At 42.7% G+C, this 23,692-nt stretch overlaps 1 protein-coding gene across 7 annotated transcripts; it reads left to right on the plus strand.

Moving 5' to 3' along the window:
• The first annotated feature begins 1,474 nt into the window (after positions 1-1,474).
• On the plus strand, positions 1,475-23,473 carry MRPL1 (mitochondrial ribosomal protein L1). Of its 7 annotated transcripts, XM_078775692.1 has the most exons (10): positions 1,475-1,511; positions 6,193-6,386; positions 6,536-6,629; positions 14,074-14,371; positions 14,477-14,560; positions 14,765-14,833; positions 16,487-16,598; positions 16,776-16,873; positions 22,040-22,121; positions 22,758-23,473. In XM_078775692.1, the coding sequence occupies exons 2-10, from the start codon at positions 6,335-6,337 to the stop codon at positions 22,847-22,849; spliced, it is 981 nt and encodes a 326-aa protein (XP_078631818.1). In that variant the 5' UTR covers positions 1,475-1,511; positions 6,193-6,334; the 3' UTR covers positions 22,850-23,473. The 7 variants fall into 7 exon arrangements, with proteins under 7 accessions (XP_078631818.1, XP_067968373.1, XP_078631820.1 ...); XM_068112272.2 differs by lacking the exon at positions 6,193-6,386 and having other exon boundaries at positions 1,478-1,511; positions 14,471-14,560; XM_078775694.1 differs by lacking the exon at positions 6,193-6,386 and having other exon boundaries at positions 1,478-1,511.
• The last annotated feature ends 219 nt before the right edge of the window (positions 23,474-23,692 follow it).

Consider the following 23,692-nt stretch of genomic DNA (forward strand, 5'->3'; position numbering starts at 1 on the left):
ACAAAACTTAGGAGAAAAATATATTTAAATAGCCAGTTGTGGAACAAAACTTAGGAGAAAAATATATTTAAATAGCCAGTTTTGGAACAAAAAAATAGGAGAAAAATATATTTAAATAGCCAGTTGTGGAACAAAACTTAGGAGAAAAATATATTTAAATAGCCAGTTGTGGAACAAAACTTAGGAGAAAAATATATTTAAATAGCCAGTTTTGGACCAAAAAATAGGAGAAAAATATATTTAAATAGCCAGTTTTGGACCAAAAAATAGGAGAAAAATATATTTAAATAGCCAGTTTTGGTACAAAAATAGTAAAAAAATTGGAGACAAATATATTTAAATAGCCAGTTTTGGTACAAAAATAGGAGAAAAATATATTTAAATCGCTAGTTTTGGAATGAAAAATAGGAGAAAATATATATATTTAAATAGCCAGTTTTGGAACAAAAATATAGGAAAAAATAGGAGAAAATATATTTTTAATAGCACTGAAATACTAAAAATAGAATTAAAATAGCCAAATATATATATTTTCGGTTGCTGCAAATCGACTGGGGTTGTCATTATCAAGTGCAATAGGGAGGATTTGCCATGGGAGAAATCCAGGGAGGTTTACAGATTGAGTCAGACCCACAGAGTCAACGAAATCCTTTCCTGAAGTTCCATGACTGGTAAGAGAGGTACCAACACGGCAACACCCAATCACGTTACATGGTGACAATTAAATCACCACATGTGTGGAAGTGAGAGGTGGGATGAATGGTTCAGAGTTGTCCACGTTGTCTGACAGAGAGAGAGAGAGATGTAGATAGTCCTCACTGTTTGGAGGACGGTACCACACAGATGAACAAGAAGTGGGAGCGGAGGGAAGTTACAGCCAGAGTCACAGCCACAGGAAATTAAAATAGACATCGGTCGAGCAAAACATGCTCTGCATGTTCATTGAGGTGTGTTGAAGGTACGATTAGGCACTTTGGCACATTCCACCTTTTTTGTGGCCTTTAACTGTGATTTTTTAAAATTTTATAACCCGGTAATTTTTGCATTTTTGCATTCATGATGCTTTCCTCGAACTCGATCTTTGATTTTCACGACTGAATGACGATGCTAATCATCTTTTTCAACACCAAAGTTTTTTGAAGGGTTTTGTTTGCCAAATGCAGGGCCAAGTAATTTAATAACACCTTCAGTCCAAAGTTAGCATTATCAAATAATCTTTATATTTCCAAGCAAAAACGAAAAAATATCGTTTATATATATGATTGAGGATTTTAGAACATTCTATCGCATTTTATGATCTTGCGATGTTTTTCGCACGTAGGGAACAGAAATTGCGGTGTAAAGGATGCAGTTTCGTGAATGGTTAGATTATTTAATTTATTTCGCTTTCTCAATTAGAAAGCATTGTGAAACATCTGTGTGTAGTAATACTGCGAAATTTTACTAATAATTTACAATTCCTGAATCTATTGGTAATGTACCAGATCAAACGAAAACAATGACGTCATTTGGTAAGATGGCGGCGCCCGTGCGATTTACTGGCCGAGGTTAGTTGTGTGTGAAGGGTTTTGAATAAATGGGATTTATGCGATTTTGGTGAGCATTGGTATTTTGGTAAATGGTGACCCATAAGCCCCAGGAGTAAAAACATATTACAGTAATACCGTAATAACAGTAATAACAGTAAATGCTTTTTCTGGTCTTCATCAATGATCTCTCCGACTCTGGAAAATCCTCTCTATCTCTTTGCTGATGACTCCACTCTCTGCCGCTCCATACCTCATCCCTCAGATCGGCAGTCTGCAGCCTCCTCACTCTCTGCAGACCTGGACAAAATCACAGACTGGGCAAACAAGTGGAACATGTCTTTCAATCCTGACAAATCTCACACTCTTATGATGTCTCTCCGAAAATACCGACTGGACAACCCTCCCATCTACTTTCTGAATAATCCTCTCCAAGAAGTTTTCACTCAAGCTTTTGGGTCTCACTATCTGCCATGATCTTTCCTGGGAAAACCACATTTCAAATCTGGCCTCCAAAGCCAGTCGCCGACTGGGCATCCTCCGTCGTGCGAAGTCCTTCCTTGGCACACCTGAGCTCCTCACCACATACAAGGCTTTCATCCCCAGCTCAATGGAATACTGTTCCCCCCTCTGGGCCCGTGCTCCTACGTCACACCTAGCTCGTCTTCACGCTGTTGAAACCAAAGCTTTCAGAATCATTGTAATCTCCCGCGATGACGCTAACTCCGAGGGCCTTTCACTCACTCACCGCAGGCAGGTTGGTGGTCTTTCTGTCTTCTACCGACTCCTCCCAGGCCTTGCTCCCCCAGCTCTCTCTGTGCTCTGTCCCCCAAATATTCCTACAGGTCGCACAAGATCTGCCAGCAACCCTCTTATGGTGAAACTGCCAAAATCTAGGCTCTCTGCTCACCTTCACTCTTTCATTCCCCTTTTCACCCGCCTCTCGAACAAACCCCCACTCCCTTCAATCCCACTCCTCCCTCCAGATCTTTAAAACAGCTGTTCACCACCATCTCTTATCTTTCCCCATCCAAAACCTTGATCTTTTCTACCCCTGCTAATTCACCCTAGATCCACTTTTTTGAAATTCCAACTTCTTTCCTGGAAGTCCTTGCATTGTCCATATGTTTTATACCTCTCCCACCTACACCCAAGCCCTCTCCCTCCCATAGATCTCTCGATGTCCCTGCTCTCAAATGTTGTGTTTGTGTCCTTCCCCCTCTCTCCCCAACTTGTTCACCGCTCCCCTTATTTTGTGTTTTCTGTGTCGGTTTGACTTTTTGTGTGATTAATGTTAGCTCTTTCACAAGCCTCGATCTTGTATACAAATAAAAATAAAAATACATAATAGGAGTAACAAGAACGGCACTCGGTAAAGAGCATACATACGCCACCAGGCTGTAGTATCCCTATGATAGATCGGATCTGGATTCGAACCTGAAGCAAAATCTAATGAGCTTGTTCTTGTCACCCATCCAACTCATCCACCAAGTTTTGTCGTAAATCCGTCCACAACTTATTGAAATACGCTATACAGTATATCGGTTTTAGCCCTATCACTTAATAGTGAGGAATTACTTTTCAAAATTCTCTGATCCGGATCCGCATTCAAATCTTCACCGAAGTCGAATCAATTCTTCCTTGTCACACACCCAACCTGTCCACCAAATTTTGTCCGAATCCGTCCCAAACTTTGAGATGTCCTGCTGTATATATATTGTTGCGAATATGGAATTTGGCCTCCATATCCGCTTGTAAATATTCCCCTATTTTCTCCAATACTCCCCAACTTTCCCCGATCCCCCATTCCCTAGTCCCATTGCATGTAAATAACAATCAGTAGAGCCGACCTTCCCCTTATTCCCCCATTAAATGTCGTGCCCAGGTCCACCGCACCACAGGTAGACAACTTTCGGACATCTTCCTAGTTATTCTTATTCTATGTCAGTTAAGGCCTCGTCTCCATTAATTATGACTCTTCGTTGCACCAGAATGTGATTATATGGCATCAGTAGTGAGTTTAGGACCTTTCCCATACCTCCTTCCATCTTCTTCCCCAACAATTACAACAACAACAACAGGGGAGATGGCGGCGGAGCGGGGGAGGATGCGTCCTCACACCGGCTCGATTAGCTCCAGACCATGCGCTCCACGGGGTTACCACGAAGGGGCTCCTTGTCAGCTCCTCGTCAAGGGCGGAGCCTGGTAAACCCCCCCGCACGCACCCAATGAGAAGCAACGTGCCGATTCCACGAGGCGGAGCTAACGAGCCGAGGGCGTGTCACTCCCCGCCGGATATACGCGGCCCCGCGCCGGATGTGACGTCAGATGCGCCCCCAGCCTGGAGAGAGAAGTCGCCACCCCTCGAGCGCTGCAATACCTCCACCGCATCTCTTAAACTGGACCGTACGTGATCCTGCCCTGAGCCCAGGTGCACCTGGAGCGATCGCTACCCACTTTCCTTGCCATCAAACCCCGTGTGAGTGAGCCTTGTCCCGTTTATCTGTCGTCTGTTGGGGTTAATATAAGTGTGTTTAAGTGCCCACCTTCCTATGTTTCCCTCTTGTCCCTGTAATCTAAACCTTCCGCATTATTGTAATAACAACCTTTGAGAACCGTATCCCTGGTGTCGTATTGTGTTATTGTGATCCAGCCGGGTGTCTTCTTTTTCCTTCATTGGTCTAGCATAGCGCGATTAGTCAACGTTCGGGCACAATCGGGTAACTTGTGCAGACGTGGTCATACCATAAAACCGCTCGGTAAATAACATCCAAGCCACGTCTGTAACAATATTTTTGCCCATCTTCCAATGTTGAAGAATCACTTAAAAATTCTTATATGCAGATCCGGATCTTCACCAATATCAAATCATTTCATCCTCGTCACACACCCAACGTCTCCACCAAATTTCGTCCAAATCCGTCCACAACTTTTTCAGATATTTTGTTCACAAACAGACAGACACGGGTGAAACCATAACCCCCATCCAGGCAGAGGAAGAGGTGATGATAATATATTACAGTGATAAAACAATTATAATACCTCCTCGGACAACGAGCACATCAGTATGACACCCGCCGTTGTCATGACACTGGATAATTGTTCTCCACGTGCGGTGTGAAACCGACGCAAAATACGATGTGTTATGGTGCTAAATATTTCCTGAATTTTAGTTCATCAACAGATGCCATGTGATGTTATGCAACCTTAGCTTTGACGTTCCCACACCGAGCATTGTCACAAATGGTGATATTGTATAAGCAGCTAAGACCATGTTCTGGGACTTATGACTCACTATGTAGAACGGCACTCGGTAGAGAGCATACATTCGTCAGGCTGAACAGTTTACGTTTTGTATCCCATTGATGGGTTAGATCTAGATCCGGACCTGAACCAAAATCTCATCAGCTTTGTTTTTGTCATCAAACCGACTCATCCACCTAGTTTTGTCATAACCCATCCACAACTTTTTCAGATATCGTGCTATACTGTAGTAGTTGTTGTCCCTATTTCTCAAGTTCCGATCTGGATCCGGATCTGCATCTGGATCTGCATCTTTACCAACATATAATCATTTTGTTCTTGTCACACGCCCAACCTGTCTACCAAATTTCGTCCGAATCCGTCCATAACGTTTTGAAATATCCGGTTCACAGACAGACAGGGTGATAAACAGACAGATTGATAAACAGACAGACAGACAAACAGATAGACAGGGGTGAAAACATAACCTCTGTCCACCTTCGATAGCAGAGGTAAGAATTTTTATTCGTGCTACGATCTACGGCCAAAGGCAATTGATTAGTGTGTGCAAAGGAGTCGATGAAAGTCGTAATTCGTGCAAGGTGACAGGTGCACTATCAAAATGTCTTGCAAAGCATTTTCCTAGTCAACAATTATTGGTCATCAAATAGGCAGACGTGTCCAATCAACAGGTATAAAAACGTTACAATGAACGTGTTGATTTGTTTGAGGGTTTGGTAGAACCTTCCACACTCCTCCACTCCTTCCGATTGGAAGTCGTGCTAATTTTACAGGGTGGCCTGAAAGTCCCTTTACCCCTGCTAAATTCAAATGTTACACAAGATGTCTGGAGGACTTGGCGGCAAGTTCAGTGATGCAAGGGGAATGACTGATTAATTGTCGTAAATACTGCACAATGACCTGGAAGGTAGCCAGATAACCTTGAAGAGGTTATATCAGGTAACCTTGATGAGGTTATATCAGGTAACCTTGAAGAGCAATTTCCATGTCACCTGTGGCAAATCTGGCTTACCTCCACTGATATTTGCTTACGCTTCAGCAGATAATAGCGTACCTTTCAAAAATACATTGTGGGAAATTACGCTTTTATAGAAATTATGCTTCCACCACACATTTAATGGCTGACTCGTAAGTACAGCAATAGGTGTTTGGTATCCAAGTTTAAACATTTTCTTTATAAGTTAGTGTTTTAAGGAAAGAATAGGTTCTCAAGCTGACTTGGCATTTCTGAAAAAGAAAAAAAACTAACTTCAGATGCTTATATTCTTCTTCATTCGTATGCAGCACAAGGCTTATTTTTGTCAGTTAATCAAAAATTGAAGTATGGTATTGGTAGCATCATTGGCTGACGGCGTGGCTGTACCGCTGATGAAATGCTCTCTGCTTGTTGTAATTTATTCAGAGTGGCAGCAATAACTCACCTACTCTTCATGAAGGACATCGTGGGGTCTTTAACATCCACCAACGAATGCTGGCAGACAGGACGCCTATTAACGTCCATCCTATGGACGGCATACACATTGCTGTGTCTGTGAAACACCGGGATGACAGTTTATAGCCAGGCTGAGGTTCAAACCCAAGTTAGACAGCCTAGAGGTGAGAGATATTGATATTAATTATTTAAGAAACTCAATTTTTCAGCTGTATCACTTTGTTATAATGCGTTGCTTTATAATGCACTCATTCACTCACTTTATAATGCGTTATAATGCACTCATTGTGTTGCTTTGTTTGCCCATCCTCAGCTGTGCCCCTGCTGTATAGCTGGAGTGCCTTCCTATCTGGACATCGTGAACTGGCATTGAGTGCTGCATGCTGGAGAAAACGCATAGTGCAAAGGTAAAGCAGGGGGAAGAAGATTGTTTATCATGTAGCTTTACTTTACTGGATCAATGCTTGCAATGAAAATTCCTGTTGTTGGGATACTGTTTTTGTATGATGATTATTGCTCCGTGCGCATAGCAAAAAGTCACTTTGTCTGTCAATCCGTCTGTCTACAAACATCAATTTATGATCGAGGACCAAATTAATTTCAATGCTCCCGAATCTGGAAGTGAACAGATGATGACGGTTTGCTGGTTTGATATCTCATTACCATCGTGATTTAACATAAAATTTTGATATATTATAAATAAAAAAAATAACCACCTTTAGAGGCCATTTTTCCCCGCAAGCGGGGGTTGGCCTTTTTCGGGAACCTGGTTGTTGTTGTTTTTCGGTCCCCTTTTTGAAGCAATGTTTTACGGCCGGATGCCCTTCCTGACGCCAACCCTTTTTGCCGCCTTTAGCGACAAACAGGGAATTACCAGTGAACTGGTACTCAATTAGCCGACCTCGGAAGGATGACAGGCTGAGTCAACCCCCCTGGCGTTAATTCAGCGATCGACCGGGATTCGAACCCAGGATCCTGGGATCCTAAGCCGGCACCCTAGCCGCTAGCCCAACACCAGGGTTCGTTATTAATAATATAATATTAATTTGTGATTGAAATGATGAATGATGCTGTTTGGAATGAAAATATAGGGAACCTGCTGTCAATTCCTGACGTTCGACTGGAGGTGGCATAGGGATGTGGAATTAATTGGTTCGTCGTTTGCCATTCGCCGTTTTTTTAACCAAGTCATTCACCAACTGGCTGTCCATACCTGAAGTCAAGAAATTTAATACGTACGTTATTGGCTAACTCCTAACTGGTATCCTCATCCAGGTCATACTATCCTCTTCAACTAAAGTCTCAAACAAGCCCGGCTACGCCGTTGTTAGACTATCGGTTTTGTTAAATTGGTCTCCACTCAAAACCAGCCGGCATTTTGAGACCCTGTACCATATTCTTGCTTTAATGCTTAAAGGATTAAATGTATTTTACAGGAAGTAACTAGCAAGGATCTGTGGAATTCTCCCTTTATTTTGACGGTGTATAGGCAATGAAGCACTGCCTCGCATGCTTACAGAAGTTTGTTTACTGCTAACAACTCAGCATTAACTTTTGTGATCCGCACACTTATTGCCAAAAATAATGTTATTAACTTGTTTTATGTTCCCAAAGATCAGATGTTGAGGTGAAAATAAATGATAAATTGCAAATGAAAGTGTCAATCAGGAAAAAGCATATTGTTTTATATATCTCACTAAAACACACGTTGCGAACAAGCGTTTTCAGGAATCGCCTGTGTTTCCATTGGTTTCATTTATGCTTTATGGTGAACAATAGTGATAATCGGTAGAAAAACAAAAACGTTTGATGTCAGTGGCAGATCGCATGGGAGCGAAAGGGGTATATGGGTCCCCGGTAATTCGATTTTTACGTACTCGTACACCGGCTCACTACAGGAGCAGCAGGGGGAGTCATGTTATTAGTCCCCTACCGGTGTACACCGGAGGGGACTATAGGTTTGCACTCCGTCTGTCTGTCAGTCTGTCTGTCTGTCTGTCCGTCTGTCCGTCCATCAGTCTGTCAGTCCGTCACGCAAAGAACAGTTTTCCAGACTTCTTTTCTAAACTCTTAATGCTAATGATTTCAAACTTGGTACATGGTTTCCTCATGATAAGTTACAGATCAAGTTCGAACTTCACGACGTTTCAATCATTTTTGACAAAGTTATGGCACTTTGAACTTTGGTAATTTCCCCAACAGTTTTCCGGACGACAGACTGCCTGTAGGGGACATGTATTGCAGCGCAATACTCAGAATGCTTGTTATCCTTATTAATACTACTACTTATGTTAGATGAGGTCATTGAAAGGATCAAAACACGCAATATATCATAAAATGTTAGATCAGGTCATTTAAATGATCAAAACATGCATGATATAAAACATGTTAGATCAGGTCATTGAAAGGATCACAATACACATGATATACCATGTTAGATCAGGTCATTCAAAGAATCACAATATACATGATGTCAAAACATGTTAGATCATTTCCTTGAAAGGATCAGAACATGCAAGATATTATAACATGTTAGATCAGGTCATTGAAAGGATTAGAACAACAAAACAACAACATGCATTTTAAGGCCATTTTCCCTGCTAGAGCGGGGGTTAGCCTTGCGGTCCCCATGACAATCTTCTCCATTTTGCCCTATTTTCTGCATCTCTCCTTGTTAACCCCCTTGCCCGCATTTCTTCTTCCACCATCTTTAGCCAAGTCTTTCTCGGTCTTCCCCGTCCTCTACTTCCTTCTACATTCATTTCCATCACTCTTCTCAACCAGTGACTTTCATCCTTCCTCAACACATGACCAAACCATCTCAACCTGTTCCTCTTCACAGCATCAATCACAGGCTCTATTCCCATCATCTTTCACAATTCATCATTTGTCTTCCTCTCTCTCAACGATACTCCGCACATCCACCGAACCATTCGCATTTCCACCCTTTCCAGCCTTCGTTGCTGCTCTATGTTCATTACCCATGTCTCGCTCCCATAAATCATAACACTTCTCACACATGCAGCATACACCTTTCCCTTCAGCTTCAACGACACTCCCCTCCTCATCAGTATGCCACTCAGTTCCAGAAACTTCTTCCATGCACATCTCACTCTTGCAATCGTTGCCGAGTCTGATCCACCTTCTCCATTCAGCATGTCTCCGAGGTAGCAAAATGCTTTCACACCATCCAGCTTCACGCCGTCTCCAAGATCCAACTCAACATTTCCTCCATCTGCAGCTCCCTCTGTGCACACCTTACATTTGAATGTAGCTGCCACACTGGTTAATGCCCCTCTCAGACCACTACATTTTTGATGAACCCACTCAGCGCACATTGTACATTGAATGGAGTTCACTCCGACACCCTTCCTGCACACAGCACATGGCCACTTCCCAGTTCTTTCCACCTCACCACATGCTTTACCACTTGCCATCACCTTCGTCTTTCCTATATTCACCTTCAGACCTTTTGTCTCCAGACATTCCTTCCACTTGTTCATCTTTTCCTTCAGTCCATCCATAATTTCCGCAATCAACACCAGATCATCTGCATACAACAACTCCCACGGTAAACCCTCCTTTACGTTCTGAGCCAGCACCTCCATCACAGCTACAAATAGTAGTGGACTTAGTACCGACCCCTGATGCACTCCCACCTTCACCTCAAACTCACCACTGTTCCCGTCCTTCGTCCTTACAGCTGTGCGTGCTCTTTTGTACATTGCCATCACTACTCTGATCAACCATTCCTCCACTCCTAACTTCCTCAATGCCCATGTCAATACTTCGCGTGGAACCCTATCGAATGCTTTCTCCAGATCAACAAACCCAAGAAACAACTTCTTCCTCTTCTCCATGTACTTCTCCTGCAACTGCCTCACAATAAAGAGCGCGTCTGTCGTTCCTCTTCCTGGCATAAATCCAAACTGCATTTCGTCGATCTTCACCTTCTTCCTTATCCTCCTCTCCAACACCCTTTCCAATACCTTCATTCCATGCTCCAATAACTTTATCGCTCGGTCAGAGCCACACTCCAGAGGGTCACCTTTCCCCTTGTATAGAGGGACGAGGGTACTCAGTTCCCAATCCACTGGAATGCGGCCTTCTTTCACCACCAGATTACAGATCTCTGTCATTCTCTTCACACCCCAACTTCCTGCTGCCTTCAACATATCTCCCACAACTCCCGTCGGCCCTCCCACTTTTCTACTCTTCATTGCTTTTATCGCTTCCTCAACTTCCTTCTTAGTTATCTTCTCTGCCGGTCCTAAAACTGGGTTACTCTCTATGTTGCCATCCCATTCATTCTCTGTATTCAACAGCATTTCCATATCTCTTTTCCATCTTCCTTTAATTCCATCTGGGTCCACAACGATTTGTCCCACATCATCCTTCAAGCAACTCATCCCCATCACATCACACCTCTCTTTCGATATCTGCTTTGCAATCCTGAATACCGCTCTCTGACCCTCTTCCGAATCCAAGCTTTCTCTGAACATTTTCCTACATGCCTCCTGCGCCTTTGCTACCTCTTTCTTTGCAGCCTTCTTGGCTGCCTTATAACTTTCATGCTCTGCTTTTTCTGCTCCCGTACCCTTCGCCTTCTGCCACTCCTTGAACTTCTTCGTCTTCTCGTCAATCCTCTTTCCAACTTCATCATCCCACCACCATGTTTCCGAGTGCCTCGGTGGTCCTTTTGTCCATCCACATACCTCACCAACGGCTCCCAACAGACTATCTTTCATTGACATCCAACCATGTTCAAGCTCAACCACATCATCCTCTACCCTACTCAGCCTCTCTTTTAATGCCTCCCTTACTGTCACCTCTTTCAACCTCCACACCTTCATTCTCGGTTGGTACTTCACCCGCCGAGCTCTCCTCGCACCTTTCACCCTTATGTCACAGACAACCAAGTGGTGCTGTGAAACAGCCTCCTCCCCCGGGATCACCTTTGTGTCCCGGAGGTGCCCCCTATCTCGCCTATGCACCATCAGGTAGTCAACAGTTGTCGCCGACCCACCTGACGTGTATGTAACAAGCTTATTATCGTCTTTCTGGAACTGAGTATTACAAATCAACAAATCAGCTCCATCAGCAAACTCCAAAGTCCTTTCACCTTCTCCATTTCTCACACCATATCCGTAACCCCCATGAACTCCCTCAAAACCATCCATACTCCTTCCCACATGTCCATTTAGGTCTCATCCTACCACAACAACTTCCTCATCTTTCACGTTTTCCATCAGCTTCTCTATCGCACACCAGAACTTGTCCTTCTCTTCATCGCTCCGACCAACCTGCGGAGCATATCCCGAGATGATGTTCACCAAGAGCTTTCCAATCATCATTTTCACCATCATCAACCTATCACTCACTCTAGTCACACTCACCACACTGTCTACAAACTCCTCAGAAAACAGGACACCAACACCATTCACGCCCTCCGGGCACCCTTGCCACACAAACTTGTATTTCTGTCCCTGCCTACCCTTCACCATTCTCACACCACTTCCCTTCCATCTCGTCTCTTGCACACAACATATGTCCACTCTTCTTCTGATCAATACTTCCACCACTTCTCCTGATCTCCCTGTCATTGTCCCTACATTCCATGTCCCAAACCTCAGAAACCGATCTCCACTTCGGGCTGTACCCTGCCCATATGTTGTTGTAATTGTCATGGTTCTCTTTTTGAGGCAATGTTTTTATGGCCGGATGCCCTTCCTGACGCCAACCCTCTTACTCGTCTCTTACGACACGCAGGGATATGGTGTACCTATCCTAATCCAGGGTACACACCGGGATTAGATTGAAAGGTACCACATTGAAAGGATTAGAACATGCAAGATATTATAACATGTCAGATCAGGTCATTGAAAGGATCACAATACACATGATATCATAACATGTTAGATCAGGTCAATGAAAGGATCACTATACACATGATATCATAACATGTTAGATCAGGTCAATGAAAGGATCACTATACACATGATATCATAACATGTTAGATCAGGTCACTGAAAGGATCACAATACACATGATATCATAACATGTTAGATCATTTCATTGAAAGGATCAGAACATGCAAGATATTATAACATGTTGGATCAGGTCATTGAAAGGATCACAATATACATGATGCGCTACAACAATATACATGAAGTAATGCGCTACAACCTTCATTTTGTGACCCTTAGTCCTCCTGTCTAGTTTATTTGAGATTGAATAAGTAACTATCGAATGTATCGTGGTCAAAAATCGTGAGACAGACACCAAATTGTGTATTTTAGTATGATAACCAACGTTTGTTGTAATGAACAATAAAAGGTTTTGTTCACTGAGCCAAATTAGTCAATTTAAAGTTTTTAAAAAGAGCAACATTTTCTTGGGAGCTATTACCCCTCCGAATTTCTCTCTGGATCTGCCCCTGAGTTTATTCATTCTCACTATAAACAATGTTGTAAACAATATAAACAATGTCGGCCTACAGCATATTCAGTCCCTCTCCTCCGGAATTCACTCTGTTTGGCAAGGATATGCAGATCTAGTGGGTCTCCTACTCTACTTGGTGCAACGTACAGTTGTCCATGTGTAAAACCACTAATGGAAAGCAGGACTCCACATCACCGCAAGCTCTGGCCCTAGCTTTTGTTGATAGTCATCGCAAAGGCCGGGTTGACCGGAAACTGTCGTCGTTAAAGTTGTAAAGGAATATCTGTGTCAAATGGAGAAAGAAAAATTCTAGGAATAAGGAGAATATACCCAGAACACACACCATCAAGCATCAGAACACGATGAGTGACATTGCTTAAGATTTAATGTTGAGCATCCCCTCCCCCAAACCTCAAACTCTTTCCACCCCCCCCCCCCCCACCCCCCTTCTCAACCAAGACATGTTCCTGGAAGTCCTTAATCCTCCTCCCCCCCCCCCCCTCCCAAAAAACATCAAGCTCCCCGTCACCAATTCTGTGTCATCTTTGTTTCCAACCACTAATGGGTGGAACTCGGACCCACGCAGGACTCCTTTTATTGTACAATAAGAACAAAATGGAAGCCCTGTGAGCAAGCTGATGGACCTGTGAAGTCAGTGCACTAAGAACAGAAACTACATGGATTAATATGATGCACATATATTTTTTGCGTTTACAACACTGCTAAGTTATGATTTGTAAATTAAGAGAGGAGGAGTGGAGATGGGGCAAGGCAGGGGTGGGGGCAAGGTTCATAAAAATTTTGGATGGTCATCGTCGTTTTCACAGCACCGAATAATTGAGCTTTGTGGTTGGCCTGACAGTTAAGGTGGTTGTCTTGGGATCTTAAGGTCCTGAGTTCAAGCCACAGCTGTGCCAAAATAACACAATAACATCAGGCGGGTCGACTCAGCCTGTCATCCTTGTGAGGTCGGCAAATTGAGTACTGGCTTGCTGGGAGTGAACCAGTCGAGTACCGTGTGTTGGAGTGGTGACCCATCCGGGATCGTAACCCCTAGCCAATGAAACTGCCTTGGCATCCTTACATGCCTGATGGTGTGAGGAGGATCATTCATTCATAATTGAAAATACTTCCGAATTTCCTTTGATCAGTAAGTATTATGAATGGTTTGCCTGAGATTTTGTTAGGGAAGAAATAGATTGGTATGATCAGGGTATTTATGCTGAATCCATTGGAATTTGCATGAGATAAATGTCCATAGAGGACAAGTTTAAGAAAACCAGCTTTCCTGTGGTGCTTCACTCCCGTGCAAGTTCTTAATACACTATTTAATGTCAAGCTGAAATTGCATGTCTACTTGTGAGTTAGGAAATTATTAATGGCTATAAAAAAAGACTGCTCTCCTTGCAGTGCAAGAAGAAAGAAAACCTTAAAAGAGCCAAAAAAGGGATACTATGCCCAATGGCTGGAGGCGAAGCACAAAGCAGCAGAAGAAGAGAGGAAAACTGGTTGTCGGAGGCCGAAGCCATTTGGTCTTTCTGCTTGGGAACCCAAGGATGATGTTTACATCTATCGCTATTATCCTCGTCCCACCTATCAGCCGCTCACGGCACTAAACATGCTGAGACAATATCAGCAACTCGATTCCACGGAGCCCGACCAGCTGTTGTATATGCGGCTGAAGCTAAACCTGGAAGAGGATGTAAAGGTGACAATTTCTTTGTGTATAACTTCGACTTGTTCTGTTTATTTAGCGAATTATTTATTGATGCTGATATCCATATGGTTGAGGCTCTCCTTTGTTTGTGCGCAGAAAAAGTTGGATGCCAAGAGAACTACCATTGACTACCCATACCCTTTTAAAAATGAGTCAAATTCAATTATCTTCTTCACAGAGGTAGATGTTACTTTTTCTCTCTTCATTTTCTCATTTCACATGTTTTGTTTTTCATTTACTCAGCCTCACATTGAGGACACCAACTTTACCTGAGCTGAGAGCCAGATGGAACCCAATGTGCAATTGCAAGATTTGTAGTTGACATTACCTGTCAGAGACTTTCTAAATCCTGGCAGGATGTGATGGCTCTGTCTGTGCGAACAGGATGCAAATGAGAAGGAAAAGGCAAAGAAGCTTGGACTCGTGACTGGTGGATTGGAACTAATTGAAAAGGTTTGAACCAAGATGTTTGTTTAAAAAGAAAAAACATATTTTGCTTACTTTAAAAAAGCTGGTTATTTGGATCGCTCCGAAGGGGTTGCGAGACAATTGTAATGCCCCTGTCTGTCTGTGTATCTGTGTGTGTGTCCTCGACTATACATTTTCACTTAAAAAAAATTCTCTGCAACTGCTTGTCCGATCGATATGAAACTTTAAACATAGGAGGGACTCCCATGGAGAATATTCCAGCCATAATCCTTATCTGAAAAATCTGAAACTTCATTTATATGATCTACGACCCGATGTGAGTGAATAATTAAATTTATGACATCATCGGTCACGTGGTTTGGTGGCCATAACGGATTGAAAATAAAAACGTTTTTAAAAAATCTTATTTTCCAGAACTGCTTAATATATGGATGCAAAACTTCATACATATGATCGACTAGCCATGGGGAATATAGTTTGAATTTTTTTTCCTATTTATCTTCATTGATGCAATTTAGCCTTAATGCACACACAAGTGGTGTTAAATATCCTAATAATCAATTAATAAAGCTACGGAAATGGCAATGTATGTGACATAATAGGGTGCATGGATGATATGAGTTTATAGATGGTTCATGGATCATACCCTTCATTTATTCTGTGAAGACAAAGTGTCAGTCAAAAATAACTGCAATAAACGAGAAGGGCACTCGGTAGAGCGCATACCTCCGCCAGGCTGAACAGTTTGCGTTTTGTATCCACGGATAGGTCAGATCTGGATCTGGACTGGAACCAAAATCTAATCTGCTTGTTCTTGTCACTTACCCAACTCATCCACCTACTTTTGTCATAATTCGTCCACAAACTTTTGAGATATAAAGCTATATATAGTTTTTGGCCCTATCACTCAATGTTGAAGAATCACTTAACATTTTAAAAAATCTCTTGTATTGGGATCCAGATTCGGACCTCCACCAAAATTGAGATCTGTTCTTCCTTGTCACACACCCAATCTATCCACCAAGTTTCGTCCGAATCCGTCCATAACTTTTTGAGATGTCGTGCTATATATCATTTTTGGCCCTATATCTCAATGGTGAAAAATCACTTTTAAAACTGTCGGACCCGGGTCTGGATCGTCACCAAAATCGAATCACTTCGTCTGTGTCACATTCTCACCCAAATTCTCCACCAAATTTTATTTGAATCCATCCACAACTTTTTGAGATATCCTGTTTCACAAACAAACAAACAGACAGGGTGAAAACATAACCTTCATCCACCTTTGGTGACGGAGGTAATTAAAGAATATAGATATGTATCTTCAATATTATGACAAATTTGTGTTTGAAATCGTGATTTGAGAAATCTTGGCATTGATTTAAGTGGACATGTACTTTTGCACCAGATGTGTGTGTGCATGTGCGTGTGCGTGCGATTTGAACTTTGATTCCCTGCATCATCTACCAGGGTTTCAGATGGAAACACTCACAAACCAACCCATCTTCATAAAGAAACTTACAGATAGCAAAATGTGAAATTGGTCAGAGAACGTCTACAGTTGAGCTAGTTCCACACAAAGGTTAAAACCCAAATCAAAATCCATTGCGTTATGATGTCGTTTGATGATAATGAAATAAATGAGATATTAATGCAATTTGATTTATTTAATTACAGATCCTCAATGATGAGGTTCAAAGTGATTACTACATGGCTTCTCCTGACATCCTTGAAAAGTTGCTGCCGCTCAAGGAGAAACTGCAGAAAAAGTTTCCTTCAACTAAGCGGGGTAACCCTTCCATGATGCCTTCCACTTTACATTTCCTCTTGGGAATTAAAATACGAATCCAGAACAAAATGTGTGCCACACCTCTGGCTATCAGGGTATCTCATCATTACTTCACATATCCACTCACATCATCAGTGTAAACCTTATTGTACCTAACTGCTGCTTTCACACCCAAAGGCATGGTGGGAAATGCCATTGAGAGCATGGTGGAGTATTACAACTACTGTTCTGATTTTACGCTATATGAGGACTCAGTTTCTACTTCATTTGCGAGGGTAATTATACCTTGATCACATTGACAACTGCATAGGTGAATTGTTTTTGTACGATCACTGCTTGTGCATTTTATGCTTGCATTGGCTAACCCCCGCTCTAGCAGGGAAAATAGCCTTTAAAATGCATGTTGTGTGTGTTATTTACACTCCACTAAATGCTTATTACATGATTACGGTATTTCACAATGAACACTGCTCAAGTGAATGAATGAATGAATGATCGTTTTAAGGCCATTTCCCCCGCTAGAGCGGGGGTTAGCCTTGCGGGTCCCATGACAATCATGGTTCCCTGTTTGAGGCAATGTTTTTATGGCCGGATGCTGTTCCTGACGCCAACCCTTGGTCGCCTCTGACGATGCGCAGGGATACGGTGTACCTATTCTAAATCAGGGTACACACCGTGATCATTCATCCCAGCAAGCTGGTACTCAATTTGCCGAACTCGGAAGGATGACAGGCTGAGTCAACCCCCCTGGCGTTAATTCAGCGATCGACCGGGATTCGAACCCAGGATCCCAAGCCGGCACCCTAACCGCTAAGCCAACACCAGGCTAGTGAACTAACTCAGTTCTAATTATTATAACTAGTGAACTAACTAATCAGCTCAAGTGAACTAACATAATTATTCCTGATCACATGTTGGATTTAAAGGGAAAATCAACTCAGAAAGCAAAATCGTCCGACAACAACATGGGCCCCGTGACTTGTAAATAGAACTCGTGAAATGTTCAATACCTTGGCTGCACGAAATATTCCTGAAAAGTGTGCAAGAAAGTTTGGTTTTTTAAAAAACTACAAACCCCAATCAGTCTCCAGAAAAGAAAGTATTGTCCAAAAATCGAAAGGGTAAGAAGGTGCGAGTCTAAGAGGGTGTGAGTCTAACCTCTGAGCGTTGGGACGGGTTGCGATAAGAACTGTTTAGATCGGTGAATTTATCCTCCCGAGGGATCATCTATCCAGAATCATTAGTGCCCTCAACAAGTCATCAGAGCCGTTGTGTACATGTACTTATTGCCGGTTGTTTTTGTGCTGCTGTGCTTTATTTCAGATATTCTTACCCCACACACGTGAAGTGAAAAGTGGGGTTAAGCAATTTGTTCACTGTCTGTCTGTCTGTCTGTCATTTTGTCTACAAATGTGAGTTTATGATTGAGGAACAACTAAATTTCAATTGAATGTTATATTTTGAACACTAATCAAAGCATGAATCAGAAAACGAACCTGTAGTTTTGCAGTAATATGGCGCTGAATTCACCTCGACCACACATGTGCAGAGAGTAGTGGGATAATTCTTTGTCTAGACTCTAGAGCGTCTGTCTGTCTGTCAAACAAAATTGAAAATCATTCCAAACAGGAAACTTTACTGTTTTTAAGGATGTCATAAAGGACACAAACAACAGGCACGAATAACTAATCATGTTAAATATGGTGGTGTAAAAGACGCTGTATCAAGGGCGGTAAACTTCCGAATTTTTTTTCTCTCCAACCTTGAAAATCTTTTATTTTATTTGATTTGAACACAAATTGCCTTTTTGCCACTTCCTTTCCGTTTAGCAGTATTTGGACAAAATATTACAGCATTTTACGTCATCATAACAACAACAACATGCATTTTAAAGGCCATTTTCCCTGCTAGAGCGGGTGTTAGCCTTGCGGTCCCCATGACAATCTTCTCCATTTTGCCCTATTTTCTGCATCTCTCCTTGTTAACCCCCGTGCCCGCATTTCTTCTTCCACCATCTTTAGCCAAGTCTTTCTCGGTCTTCCCCGTCTTCTACTTCCTTCTACATTCATTTCCATCACTCTTCTCAACCAGTCACTTTCATCCTTCCTCAACACATGACCAAACCATCTCAACCTGTTCCTCTTCACAGCATCAATCACAGGCTCTATTCCCATCATCTTTCGCAATTCATCATTTGTCTTCCTCTCTTTCAACGATACTCCGCACATCCGTCGAACCATTCGCATTTCCACCCTTTCCAACCTTCGTTGCTGCTCTACGTTCATTACCCATGTCTCGCTCCCATAAATCATAACACTTCTCACACATGCAGCATACACCTTTCCCTTCAGCTTCAACGACACTCCCCTCATCATCAGCACGCCACTCAATTCCCGAAACTTCTTCCATGCACATCTCACTCGAGCAACCGTTGCCGAGTCTGATCCACCTTCTCCATTCAATCATGACAAATCAAATTTGCTACTCGCAGACCCCGTCGATATCCTTGTTTCTCAAGAATGCACGGGGTAAGGTGTTCTCTGAACTCCCTAGTTTATAACAGTAATTATTATGGTAGTTAACCGTTTTAAGCGTTCATCATAATCACCATCTTCATCATGTTATATGCGTTACAGAGCATTGGTTCTGCTGAAGCACGAGTTTGTTCGCTTGGGGTTACAAACCTGGACGTTTGCCACTCCGACACAGGTTTTAATCGTAGACGTTGCTTCATTTATGTTGGTGTTTATTTTCCCCGGTTTGATATTCTAATAGACCTGTGCACTTGGATTTCCGTTATATTTGCATACATTTGGTCAGTTTTACATGTGCTGCGTTTTATGGAGCTACAAATGGCAAGCTACAAATTGCATTCGTCTTGGTGCGTTGATTGCTCATATCTGAGAATACTTGAGTGTTTTAATAGAAAAATGTAGACGATGTTCTCGATTGTGAGAACATCACATGATGGAGATGCTGGCTCGGAACGTAAAGGAGGGTTTACCGTGGGAGTTGTTGTATGCAGATGATCTGGTGTTGATTGGGGAGAGTATGGATGGACTGAATGAGATGAACAAGTGGAAGGAATGTATGGAGGCAAAAGGTCTGAAGGTGAATATCAGAAAGACGAAGGTGATGGCAAGTGGTAAAGCATGTGGTGAGGTGGAAAGAACTGGGAAGTGGCCGTGTGCTGTGTGCAGGAAGGGTGTCGGAGTGAATTCCATTCAATGTACAATGTGCGTTGAGTGGGTTCATCAAAAATGTAGTGGTCTGAGAGGGTCATTAATTAACCAGTTTGGCAGCTACATTCAAGTGTAAGGTGTGCACAGAGGAATCTGCCGATGGAGGAAATGTTGAGTTGGATCTTGGAGACAGCATGAAGCTGGAAGGTGTGAAAACATTTTGCTACCTAGGAGACATGCTGAATGGAGAAGGTGGATCAGACTCGGCAACGCTTGCTAGAGTGAGATGTGCATGGAAGAAGTTTCGGGAACTGAGTGGCGTGCTGATGAGGAGGGGAGTGTCGTTGAAGCTGAAGGGAAAGGTGTGTGCTGCAACATGTGTGAGAAGCGTTATGATTTATGGGAGCGAGACATGGGTAATGAATGTAGAGCAGCAACGAAGGCTGGAAAGGGTGGAAATGCGAATGGTTTGGTGGATGTGTGGAGTATCATTGAGAGAGAGGAAGACAAGTGATGAATTGTGAAGGATGATGGGAATAGAGCCTGTGATGGATGCTGTGAAGAGAAACAGGATGAGATGGTTTGGTCATGTGTTGAGGAAGGATGAAAGTGACTGTTTGAGAAGAGTGATGGAAATGAATGCAGAAGGAAGTCGAGGACGGGGAAGACTGAGAAAGACTTGGCTAAAGGTGGTGGAAGAAGAAATGCGGGCAAGGGGGTTAACAAGGGGAGATGCAGAAAATAGGGCAAAATGGAAAAGATCGTCATGGGGACCGCAAGGCTAACCCCCGCTCTTGCAGGGAAAATTGCCTTAAAACGCCTGTTGTTTGTTGTTGTTCTCGATTGTGACCACACCCACGTCACCATGCATGCAAATTCACGTGTTGTTGGGTACTCGGATCTGAACCATCCATACCAAATATGTTAACCCACCCTCTTAGTCTTGTACGCAAAATTTATTTTTATCCTGGTGAGAGCATGGAAGAGATCCTTTTTCAAAAGCTCGGAAAAAATAAATTGCAAGAACCGTTTAATTGTCCTCTCCTTGCCACGTGATCAAACTGAAGTCGAAACTGAGAAACGTGTGTTATAGTTGCATGGTGTTTATGTTAAAAATAAAATAGTGCTTTCTTGCTTTGGTTTTAAAAAGTCTATATTTTTTCTGTCGGGATATTATTACATGTTGTGGCATAAGGATAGAAAAAAGGTGTTTATCAGCTGGAAGAGAGATGGAATGCATGCAAACGATCTGGCCAGCTGTAATGCCATGGAATGATAAAACAAGGAATAATGTGTCATCAGGGTCATGACTGTGTAAAGATTGGATTGATGGCCTGGGTGTGGGCGCAGTGCCACTGGCCTCTTCGCCTAGTCTTTTCCCCTTTCAAGCTGAACAAACAGAAAACAATTGACGGTCTTCCATCTGCTCACCAAGGGTCACTATGCCCCCCTCCCGAATGAAATGCACACATGCAGCACATTTCTCGGAACGGAGTCAACGATTCGGTTAAAGATCGACAATGGTCTTTTGTGCAAAGCTCACTGTCACAACCTTTTAAAGCCAACGGCATCGTGGTGTACGGCACGATGTATACGGCGCATCTACAAATTGCATGTACAAAATGGTGGCACTTTGACCCCTGCCTCCCTCTTCCATTTGCCAATTTTTCTTTCCTCCATTTACCCACAGCACACCACTCGAACCCTTTCTCGCATATGTGGTGTGCGGACGATCCTGAGTGGAAAGGGGAATAAATTGCATTGATATGCCCAATACAGCCAAAATATACAACTAAGGTGCCAAAATACCTGCTTTTGATTTTGATTTTCATTCCCGAGAGAATTTGATTTTTCTGCATTGATGTTCGATAGCGCTTTAGGTTCTGAAGCAGGAAACTAGATCATTGGAAAAACATTGAGTTGCTCACAGCGATCTAATCACTGCATGGCCTGTTCCAAATTTGTGGAGGGCAGGTGCAGCTGTCTTGGTTCAGAAGCGAAGTTAATGATCATGCCACAAAATGTTTGAGATAATGAATGTTCTGCAGCTGCAGATTCAGATGCACTAATAAATAGTGATGATAATCACCAGCTTATCTTGCTGTGTTTGTGAGATTAACCACGACGGGGACTGAAGATCGATCGTGCAAATGTGCACAAACACGCACGTATGCACGAGCGAACGCGTAGTCAGAAAAATATGGCACGGTGTAAAAACACGTGAATGTTGCAGCAAAACCCGGTCTCTTGTTTCAACAGTTGGACATGTCTGATGAGCATCTGTTTGCAAACATGAAGACGTTCATGGGTGACATTTTAAAAGTGAAGGCATTGAAACATGGTGAGTTCAGCATCTTCTTCTTTTCTTTTTTTGTATGCATGATTGAGGCTCGTGGAAGAGATAGGGCAGAATGGAAGGGCACACAAGGGAAAGAGGGAAACACCGACAGCGGAGTAGAAGTGAGATCAATGGGAGGGGGAGAATGACACATGGGGATGAAGAAGGTGCACACAAGCTAAATGGAACAGTAAGAGGAAGGGGGAAAGCGGGGATGAAACAGAAACGAGGTACAAAACAACTCACAGTTAACAAATGAAAAAGAGGGGTGGGAATGGGGGAAGGGGGGTGGGGGGGGGGTGGGGGGACAAGCGAATTTTGGAGTGCTTGGGAATGGGGTCATTTGGGCTTAAAATATATCATGGGTATGGATGGGGGCTGATAGTTGTGAACAGCTGTTCTGAAGAACTGGAGGAAAGAATGGGACTAAACTTACTGGGGAAATGTGGAAGTTGGTTCCACAGGTGAGATAAACAAGGAACAAATGGGTAGAGGTGAGCAATCAGCTTGGATTTTGGGAGTGTAACAAGAAGTGTTACTGGCAGACTCATGCCACGTGCTAATCACGTAAGGTGGGACAGAAAAGGTTGATTCTTCGCACATTTAATGTACATTATCGTGGGTGTTTGTCTTTTCTAGGGTCATCGATAGAGTATGCTTATTTGTCGAGTGAAACAAGCGAAGGACTGTCCATACACATCGGCGAATTCCTTTCAAAGTCCAGCAAGTGAGTTCAGATTATGAAGCCCGGCCCTCCAGAACGGGACACAAGAAAAGATGGAGCATTTTACTGCTGCGGGAAACGCTTTATTGTGGATTTTGTCACATGCTACTCGGGTACGAAATTGACTCCTACCCGAAGTTCATGGTCAGTTAATATCTTTAAAAGCCAAGCTAGTTGTACCTCAAAGTACTTCGTTTGGATGCCGAGCATAACCCTGATGATAAATCTGCAGTGGCAGTTTGGTGTAGCGCGTTCTTCAGCCATTACTACTATGGTGCGATGAACTTTCAAAATGTGGTCTTTCATCACTCTGTGAACCAACGGGATCTCGCTGGACCAAAGTTGATTTGACTCTTTTTTTTCTGGAATTTGCAAAATCCTGCTTCTAAGATGAGCCATTGCAGTATTGTAATGATGGCACGAGCTGCAAATTTGCCTTTAATCTCACAGTGATACCGATTGGTGGGGATTATGTCGATTACGTTATTACATGTGTGCTTTATGACATGTGTGCTGCACCGTTTGTTTCATTTTTACCCTGAGAAGTCAGTCTTATCACGTTCTCCATGTATGGCTTGTTCATATTCTGATGGTGTCATCTACTCAAAAATAAACAAGACCAAAAGTCTAACAGCGGCATAGCCGGTCTTGTAGAATATTATAAACCACAAACACACATGATTAGCTTTTCAAACAGTCGCTAATGCTGTTTATAACATTAAACTAAGAAATTTGGAGGAATCCAAACATCCATGAGGTAAGTTTTACTTCCAGAACTGAGGGAAGATCTACTGTAATCTATATACCCCACAAGGTTTGGAGGTGTGCTCATTTACCAAGCAGCTAGCTA

This window comes from Myxine glutinosa, chromosome 4 (genome assembly GCF_964187855.1).
Source record: "Myxine glutinosa chromosome 4, kmMyxGlut1.1, whole genome shotgun sequence".
Lineage (NCBI taxonomy): Eukaryota > Metazoa > Chordata > Myxini > Myxiniformes > Myxinidae > Myxine > Myxine glutinosa.

What these genes read in the sequence shown, in the direction of transcription:
- MRPL1 (XM_078775691.1), top strand. Translation starts at nt 6,335, where the DNA reads ATGACAGTTTATAGCCAGGCTGAGGTTCAAACCCAAGTTAGACAGCCT. An exon ending in CCAAGTTAGACAGCCTAGAG is followed by an intron (nt 6,387 to 6,535) that starts GTGAGAGATATT and finishes GCCCATCCTCAG; the next exon opens with CTGTGCCCCTGCTGTATAGC. An exon ending in AGAAAACGCATAGTGCAAAG is followed by an intron (nt 6,630 to 14,073) that starts GTAAAGCAGGGG and finishes CTCTCCTTGCAG; the next exon opens with TGCAAGAAGAAAGAAAACCT.